The 9,896-nt window shown below is 43.0% G+C and overlaps 1 protein-coding gene across 5 annotated transcripts in view; it reads left to right on the top strand.

The window, feature by feature from the left end:
* The first annotated feature begins 1,155 nt into the window (after nucleotides 1-1,155).
* Nucleotides 1,156-9,896, top strand: part of gata3 (GATA binding protein 3) — a 12,765-nt gene continuing 4,024 nt past the window's right edge. The window contains exons 1-5 of one of the 5 annotated variants that reach the window (XM_083757800.1): nucleotides 1,182-1,675; nucleotides 1,839-2,202; nucleotides 3,388-3,903; nucleotides 6,828-6,973; nucleotides 8,906-9,031. In XM_083757800.1, the coding sequence (XP_083613926.1) occupies nucleotides 1,998-2,202; nucleotides 3,388-3,903; nucleotides 6,828-6,973; nucleotides 8,906-9,031 (993 nt within the window). In that variant the 5' untranslated portion in view covers nucleotides 1,182-1,675; nucleotides 1,839-1,997. Of the gene's footprint in view, nucleotides 2,203-3,387; nucleotides 3,904-6,827; nucleotides 6,974-7,037; nucleotides 7,079-8,905; nucleotides 9,032-9,896 lie in introns of all 5 variants that reach the window. The other 4 variants (XM_083757802.1, XM_083757803.1, XM_083757801.1 and 1 more) reach the window with 4 other exon arrangements.

The following is a 9,896-nucleotide window of genomic DNA, read 5'->3' as shown; positions in this document are numbered from 1 at the left end:
GGAATTTTATAGACACAAAATACTTCCCCAAGGGCCAGACCCCTTTTGTCCCGCAATCAAGTGGAATACATGCACATGTCTGACCTTGTATAGCTATTAGGAATTATTATTATTATTATTACTGTATATAGGCTATATGTGTGTCATGGAGCCACTTATGGATGTTTTTTAAATAAGAGGAAACGTTGAAAGGCATCGGTCATGTAAATCATTCCATCATGTGGCCTATCGTGTTTCTTTTAATGCACTGCTTTGAATAAATAATGACATAGCCCTTTGTTGCCTGTCTATCTTAAGTTGGTAGAGTGGATATAGAGGTAGATCATGGATATACTGGTATAAGTTAACTGACGGCCTGTAATAGTCTACATTAGAAGCTCCCCCCCCCCTTTTCCCCCAGACTATAAGCTATATAGTCTCAGTCTCAGTCTTCCAGGCGCGTCCTCCTTCCTTAGTTGTCCATGCCTGCTTCACGGTGAGAAAATCGGCTCAATTTGGATTTTCCATTAGAATAATGTGCCTGTCACCGCGAGAGGACGCACTGTCACAATTTTAAGAGCGTGAACGGCCCGCAACCTGCCATTGGCCCCGAGCAACAGGCTCTGTTGCAGCCAGCAGCCTGTTTGTTTTTTGGGCGGGGGGGGGGGGGGGGAGGGCGGTTCTCCTCCTTTCTTTCTCTGGTAGGCAGCAGATTAAGTGCAAGAGGGGTTGGAAATGTGTTGCCCAAATTCAGATATATACTGTAAATATACTTAAACAAGATGGCCATATATATCAATTATATCAATTTGTCGACCATGTTGTTTTTTCTTTTTGATGTCATTTGCTGTGATTGCATGCTCCACTAGCATACATTTGTGTGTGTGTGTGTGTGTGTGTGTGTGTGTGTGTGTGTGTGTGTGTGTGTGTGTGTGTGTGTGTGTGTGTGTGTGTGTGTGTGTGTGTGTGTGTGTGTGTGTGTGTGTGTGTGTATCTTTTTATTGATAGCCTACCGGTATATATTTTATGGTATAATATGTTTGCAGGGTCACTTAAATATGATATTATTATATTACAGCAGCATATATTACAGCAACATCTCTCCTGGCCCGCGTTATTCAATTAGTACAGGCCCCTCCCCTATACTGATGACACTGACAGACCCTCCTTAAGTTGCGTCGCGCCACAGCTGTCTGCAAGCATTGAGCTGCCTGGCGCCATCCTGAAAGAATGCCTTCACTGTAAAAAAAAAAAAAAAAAAAAAAAGGAGAGAAAAAAGGGAAAAAAATAGAAAGAAAAAAGGTAGAGTTTAGAGCGAGTGCGCAAGAGCGACACAGGCGGACGGAGAGAAAGAGAGCGAGAGAGCGAGAGGGAGAGAGAGAGAGAGAGAGAGAGAGAGAGAGAGAGAGAGAGAGAGAGAGAGAGTGGAGCTGAGTAAATGGAGAGGGCTGCCACTGCGCACAAACAGAGATTTGATCACAGAGTTTAACTTCGGTGCTAGTCAGTGTGCTCTAAGCCATCTACTTGCAAACAAGCTTGCGTATAGCATATAGATAGTTAGATACCTCAACAACTTGTTGAGTCGGTTTAATAATCGCAATTTCGAGTGGAAGAAGTTCGGGAACTCCCCGTGGGGACTGGATACGAATTTGGAACTATATATGACAACCACATCTGTTACATTTGTAATGTAGGGGTATGTTTCGTGTTTAAATGTCTCATTCAGCTATTTTTGCCGGGCTAATTCTCGTGAATTTGAATTCCTGCCCACCTGCTTTAGTCGTGCTTTTGAACACTTTTTGAGAATATCCATCTGCACCGGCAAAATAAAACAATAAAATTGCTCTCTTTGCTTCCAGGTGTTCGAAAGCAACAGCGGAACCAGTGGATTTACCTAAATAAAAAGGATTTTGGACAGATTATTTCCTCCGACTTGAACGTGTATCGGTTTACTCCGGTGTGCGTGAACACTTGCTAAAAAAAAGCAATGGAAGTAAGTTGCGGATCAGCCACGGTGGATGAGCCATCACCCCGCGGTGTTGAACGAGCAGCATCCCGGCTCGCACCACCCGGGGCTGGGCCACTCGTACATGGACCCTTCGCAGTATCCCCTCACTGACGATGTGGATGTACTGTTTAATATCGATGGACAGGGGAACCACGTCTCTCCATACTATGGGAACTCAGTCCGAGCCGTCCAGAGGTACCCACCTCCTCCACACAGTAAGTATTTATTTCATGTTCAAGAATGGACGTTTTATTTTGGGTCTAAATAGCCTACAAGATGGATGCGTTTTGGTCTGCAGTGCTCCAGACTGAATTTATATTCTGACGATCGTGATTCGTGATGTTTTGAATTATTTAACGAGAAAATGAGGTTTCGATTACGGCCTTAGATGCCTTTGTCCTAAAATATGAGTTTAATTGTGAAACCATGCCGTGTGTGGCTTACCTCTTTGGTTTCTTTCAAGTATATAGGCTATGTTGTAATACCATCAATTGGCACCGTCTGATGCAGGCCTATCGCAGCGAGAAATAACCAGACAGTGACAATTGAATAATTCCTTTATAATCTCTCAGAATTATTTATAGCCATGTTTTATTTTTCAAAAATCTGCGTTAATATTTAGTTCTGAATAAATAATGTAGACTATTTGTTGGCAAATAGGTTGCAAACATTATTTTGGAGAGTGTTGTCAACACGTTCAGGCCTGCATTTCTGACCGCATGCAAATGTTTGTATTATAATTGGGGCCTGCATGCCACCCATGCATGGGCATAAACACTGTGTATTTGTGGAGTAATATTTCTCCAATATATAATGTTGGTATAGTCTGTCGCCGACTTCCTGAATAGTCGTTCACAACTCGCTTTCTGAAATTCGATGGGGTTTAGAGAGCATAAAGTCAATGCGTTTCTCTACATTTTAATGAACAATATATGATCTGTTTTAACATAAGCGTGCACTGTGGTTGTGTGTTCCTTCATCACACTGATGCGTTCTATCTGCGTTAGCTATAGGCCATTATTTATGTTATTTATTTATGTTATTTATGTGTAAAAAAATAAAAAATATATCATATCTAACTCATGCATGCAAGTCTAAAAAACAAATAGACCCATATCTTATACTGTGTGTGTATACAAAACAGTTAATTGTGGATTAAAGAGAAGCACGGCGCGAAAGCTGACATCACTCATTAGAAAATGTGTCCAAAAATTGCTATATATGCTAAAATCTAATAACTACCGTAACCGTGTCCTTTCAGGCCTGAAACGAAGTCGCCATTAATCCGTGCATGCATGTTTTGTGCATGGTGGAATAATAACGTGATGACTTGTCCTGTATAGATAATGGAGAGAATAAGACCGCGTTGTCATGTTTTCTATGTTTATGTTGCGACACAGGTAGCCAGGTGTGTCGTCCCTCGCTGCTCCACAGCTCTTTGCCATGGCTGGAAGGGAGCAAAGGCATCGCGTCGCACCACAGCACTTCTCCCTGGAACCTCAGCCCTTTCCCCAAAAACCCGCTGCACCACGGCTCCCCGGCCAGCCTGTCCGTCTACCCGTCGGCCTCGTCTACGGGCCACTCCAGTCCGCACCTCTTCACGTTTCCCCCGACCCCTCCGAAAGACGTGTCCCCGGACCCGGGCATCTCGGGCTCCAACGGCTCCGTGCGCCAGGAGGACAAAGAGTGCATAAAGTACCAGGTGACCCTGGCCGAAAGTATGAAACTGGAGTCGGCTCACAGCCGGAGCATGGCGTCAATCGGAGGGGGGTCCTCTGGCCACCACCACCCCATCGCCACATACCCACAATATGTCCCAGAATACGGGCCAGGCCTCTTCCCACCAAGTAGCCTGATAGGTGGGTCATCTTCTAGTTATGGTTCCAAAACAAGACCAAAAACAAGGTCATGTTCAGGTAGGCGTGCGCTTTATTATATTACCATTTGATCTATATCATTATGCCCGATATTGCAGTCTTTAATGATAGTCATGATTTTTATATAGTCTCAATAATGTCCTGATGCTGCACCGTGCCCGATTCGTTCATTCTTCTCATGAAAACAACCTCTTCTTTATCTTTCGGGCAATAAGGTCACGCCGATCAGCCCTCAGATAGTGCTTCAAAGGACTTTAATTTGATCCGCTGATTAATTAGAGGGCTCCAAATAAAATGGCTGAATATAATAATAACAACAATAGCAATAATAATTTTAATAATTACAAAAACAACCAAATAACACAAATTCAATTAAATTTGAAGTAACATGTAAACAAGATGTAGAACAAAGATCTACTTCAAATAGGAATTATTTAATTAAGTTAAACAACAGATATCTAAATATATAGCCTAAGTTTTACACACACACACACACACACACACACACACACACACACACACACACACACACACACACACACACACACACACACACACACACACACACACACACACACACACACACACACACACACACACACAGTGACACACACACACAGTTTAATTTGTTTATTTTCTCCAAACACGCAAAACAATTCCACTGACTCTTATAGCCAATTATGTCCAGGATGGACAGGATAAATCCATTAAATTCTACCAAATTAAATCAGTAACGAGTTTTATAGTTGTCAGCTTATTTGAGGGCAAGCTTTTTCCACCCTCACTTTTCTAGGTTTGAGAGCAGAGAGAGAGAGAGAGGGGGGGGGGGGGGTGGAAGGGGGGGTCAGCTCCGTGCCTGCATGGCTGTCTCTGTCCCGTCTATATGTTTAAGATAATCCCATTACTGTCAGACTGGTGCACGCGACAGTTGCATTGTTTACTCAGCGCCAGTAACTAGATAGAAGGTCCGGATGCTGGTTGTGCATTCATAGGGAATAACGAGTGAGCCCTCGCGCCGTGGCAGAGTGTACACTATTGAGAGAGAGAGAGAGAGAGAGAGAGAGAGAGAGAGAGAGAGAGAGAGAGAGAGCAGAGGGGGAGAGATATTCCAATTCGAAGGGTAATTATCTTTTTTAAGGTTATTGTGGCACTTACTGCAAAACCAGTTATCTGTAATGAGATTAATATCAGTGCCACATGCACGGCTTTGAAAGTGGGTAGGCTATAGAAAACAGTGGATTACTTATTGATGCATATCATCTGGTTTATTATTCAGAATCATACGTTTGCCCATTAATGTAAATAATGATTTTTAATTCGAGGATAATGTGATAATGTGCGTTTAGAGATATTCCAAGACTTTAAGGGGCTCCCCTTCTAATGAGGTCATCAGTGCAATGTGTGTGTGTGTGTGTGTGTGTGTGTGTGTGTGTGTGTGTGTGTGTGTGTGTGTGTGTGTGTGTGTGTGTGTGTGTGTGTGTGTGTGCGTGCATGTGTGTGTGTGTGTGTGTGTGTGTGTGTGTGTGTGTGTGTGTGTATATGTCAACTGATGTTTTATTATAAAAAAAAGGTTAGCATGCAGACACATTGATTGTGTTATCCTAAAATCCCCTTTCCCCTTTCCTATGGCCTACCAAATCGCGCGCGCACAAATCGCGCGCGCGCACACTCACACACGCACGCACACATTGATTCACACAGTTGTCGATGTCCCTGTGTGTGTGTGTGTGTGTGTGTGTGTGTGTGTGTGTGTGTGTGTGTGTGTGTGTGTGTGTGTGTGTGTGTGTGTGTGTGTGTGTGTGTGTGTGTGTGTGTGTGTGTGTGTGTGTGTGTGTGTGTGTGTGTGTGTGTGTGTGTGTGTGTGTGTGTGTGTGTGTCTAATACAACATATAGCAAAACCAGAAGTGACGCGTCTCTCTCTGAAGTCAAGCAGTTTCTGTCAAAACGGGGAAGTAAAAATGCAAAGACTATAGGGCGCTTCTGCACCAAAAGCTCCTCTACATGATCTTACATGATGATGGCGCGTCTAAATGCTTTCAAATAACCGTGCTGCCCTGCTCGGGTCCAGAGGCCGCGCACAGTACGGCACAGCACAGGCCCGGAGAAGGAACATATTATAGACCCATGGCGAAACTGTTAATGCGCCGCTCTCACCTGTCGGTGTCACTAGAGAAGTGTCAGTCAAACACAACACGCTTCTTCTGTTCATTATTTCCAAAAACACAAGTCGGCCTAAACTAAGGCATTTGTTCTATAAAAAAAATATATATATTGTGATATTATTTGTACTGCTATAGCCCTACTACTACTACTACTACTACTATTATTATTATTATTATTATTAGACTATTATATATATAGTTTTATTATGCAATTTAGTTAAAGAAGAGGTTGTGGTGATGAAAGAAAGAAGGTCTATGTATAGGCTGCCATGCCAATTATATTTTAGGAAATGCATTTGCAGTATAATTCAGAATGACTTTTGGTTGTTAAATGGAATTCAGCAACACTAAACCCATGTGGTTGTATGTGTGCGCGCGCGCGCGCGCACGGCATGTGTGTTATTGTAATAGGCTAAACTAAATTGCATGCTATATACGCACACGATGATGATGATGATCATGATGATGATTTTAGACCAATAATGTAATTTTGCACGATTTAAAATGGACAATACAGCCCTGCTGTATATCGTGATGTTTTGTTTTACTAACCTTTTCCATTCTTGGCGTGGAATAGGCCTTTACCAGGCCTAATAATAATGGATCTATATAAAGGCTCAAAACAATGTTACTTTTTTGAGGTTTAGGGACCAACTGATCTCGGCGCTCTCTCTGTCTCTCTCGTTCTCTCTTTTCTCTCTTATTTCTCGCTCTCCCTCTCTCTCTCTCTGACTCTATCTCTCTCTCTCTCTATCTTTTCATCTGTGTTTCTATCTCTGTCTGTACTGCTTGGTCTTGCAGAAGGTAGAGAGTGCGTAAACTGTGGAGCCACATCGACCCCGCTGTGGAGGCGGGATGGCACGGGTCACTATTTGTGTAACGCCTGCGGACTCTATCACAAGATGAACGGGCAGAATCGCCCACTCATCAAACCCAAGCGACGACTGGTATGTTCTTGCCATGTTTGTATTGATGACGCTTCCGTTTCTCTCTCTCTTTTTTTCTATCCAGGAAGAAGTATTAGCTGCAGGAAATTGACTCGACAAGTGCAGGTCTCTGTTTTCAGATACCATAGCAAACTGCACACTTATTGATTTAATGAATGACGATGTCATATTTTTTTTTTGCTTCAGTTTTCGTTGATATACCCATAATTAATTATATTTGAACATTTGAACTATGGACCTTGTATCCCATGCTTTGTGGAGCCGTTTTTTGGTCTCTCCATTAACTCAAAACCTAACTAACCTAAAATAGTAGCCTGTATACTTTAAATGTGAGAGAGGACAGGAGTGCAGTTTAAGCGTGGTTTATAGGCAAGCCATATAGGCCTACACGATAGGCCCAATAAAAGCGCGCATGGCATAAAAGTGACATTCTCATTTAAACATTCAAGTTGGGCTCCATGTTTTAGTTTTCTTTTCTTTTTTGCAGTTCTTTCTTGCGGTTGTGTTCTGTGGTTTAAGTTAACGGGGAAGCCCCGAACGGCATGTTCGCTCTTCGACGAGATCCATATAGGACTTCCCCTTGACTATAGGCTTGCGGACGAGGGAAAAGTTTCGAGGCCAGCGAAGCGTTATAGTGTCGTGGGCTGCTATTTTAGCTGCATGTGCTCTGGGGCTAGCCCCGTACTCTCCCCTCGCTCTAATGTGAAAACCCGACTTCCCAGGAAAAAGCTGCCGGATATCTGAGCAGCGCAGATAAGTCGCTTTTAACAACACAGCCCGCTTCCCCAGTCTAAACATTAAGGGAGCGGAGTCCGACTCGGCGAGAGAGGGGCGACCCAGGGCACACAAAAGTCACGACTTGAGATTGTTTAGTGTAGAATAATCTCTGCAGAATATTGGAGGAAAAAAAAACCTAGAACGATGGATTGGATATATTGCGAAACGTGGAAATAAAAATGAATCCAGCCAGGTAAACAGTCATTTAACAGTCCATTATAGACAAAATAAGGCAGTACTCCTATAGTATATAGGCCTATAGTCTACTTTATTCAAGCCACACAGGGCCAGGGGTTATTAGGCCACCAGATGTGGATAATTGGAAATCTCTCCGACAGATAGGCTAGTGTAGGCTAGTCCGTTTACGCAGTGTGTCCTTTGCGGTCACCTGTCTATTGATTGTTTTTTAAGAGATTATAACATCAATGTCAAGCCATCCAGCAAAACGGACTCTGAGGCAGGCAGATAAATCCATACGAAGAAGACAGAGACTTTCACCGTGTCTGTGTATATTTCCCCCCCACCAAAATGGGGGTAATGCTGTCCCCCGTTTTTTGATTGTGTTGGTTAACCAGCATATCAGATCAAATTAATTATTACTAATTATTGTTTCTCTTCAGATATGACCACTGCCACGTCATTTAGAACCGCGATCCTGTCCTATCCTTACCTAAAACAAGACATTTGTCTTTAGGCCTAAAGTTGCCTATACATTCTTTAAGGCTATATATATATATGCCATTATGCCTCTCATTTCACTGTTTCATTTTAATTGCAGCCACAATCTGAGGCTGTCTTTAAGCAAGCCTTCCTGGCACAAACACTATACTGTTACTCATATATTTGAAGGGAATTTTAATCAGATATAATAGCTCCCATTGCAAGGAACTGCTTTTACGTCTTCTGTAAATATTTATTCTTCAGGAGGTATGTGCATGACCGCTATTTTTAGCTTCAAGTCTAGGGCTGCTATATGTTTTGGAATTTCTGTCTTTATTTTGAAACTATTTTCAGCTTTGCAAAAATGCCAATAGAATTCCTTTGAGTCGACATCAAGAGGTTTTTTTTGGGGGGATATATTATGTTTGCAATTTTTCACAGCGTGCATAAACGGTCATGTGATCTAAATCCATTCTGTCCTCTCTGTGTTTACAGTCCGCGGCGCGGCGGGCAGGGACGTCGTGTGCAAACTGTCAAACGACCACGACGACGCTTTGGCGGAGAAATGCGAACGGGGACCCCGTGTGTAACGCATGTGGCCTGTACTTCAAACTGCACAATGTAAGCAATACAGCTGCCTATACATTATAGTAAGATATCTACTAACTTATCTAAGCATGCTTTCCATTTTCATTTTTTTCTTCTATCACACCCCTGCACCACACCCCCTTCTCATCTCAAACATTTATTTTCTGTGGCCTACTACTATTTCCCTCTTCACTGATCTAAATGACTACATCCCCCCCCCCATGCACGAGCGTGTGCGTGAGCGCTCGCACACACACACACACACACACACGCACACGCACACACACACACACACACACACACACACACACACACACACACACACACACACACACACACACACACACACACACACACACACACACACACACACACACACAGTGTGTGAATATTTATCTCCGGCTGTCCCCACAGAGACTTTCGGGGCTACAGCGATAACAAATACTGCAGAATTAATATGATTTATTGGCAGTAAGTATGAATCTAAAACGTATAAGAGCCCCGAATTGAGCCTGCAGCTTGGCTTTTGAATATTAAAGAAGGGGTTTAATTAAAATTCGATTAATTTCCGGGCCGATTTTTATTTCAGGCCTTTTTGGTTCCGTCTGCGCAAAGGGAGTTGGATTGGAGTCCCTCTCTGACCACCAATCCTGTCTGATTCGTTTTGGGGCACACGCATGGTTATGCCTCACTACATCATTTCACATCCTCAATCTGAGAACCCCCTGGGACTCATATCTCTCTCTCTCTCTCTCTCTCTCTCTCTCTCTCTCTCTCTCCACCCCACATTCTCTCTCCATGTCTCTCTGCCTCACAGAGCTCTCTGCACAGACCTGTCACTTTTGACACAGCTATTGTAACTGTTGAGTATTAATAATAATATTGATAATATAGATAT

The sequence above is a fragment of the Protomyctophum parallelum genome, assembly GCF_964188405.1.
Source record: "Protomyctophum parallelum genome assembly, chromosome: 22".
NCBI classification, from domain to species: Eukaryota; Metazoa; Chordata; class Actinopteri; order Myctophiformes; family Myctophidae; genus Protomyctophum; species Protomyctophum parallelum.
Note: the sequence above shows the minus strand (reverse complement) of the source record. Positions and strands in the feature narration are given on the sequence as shown.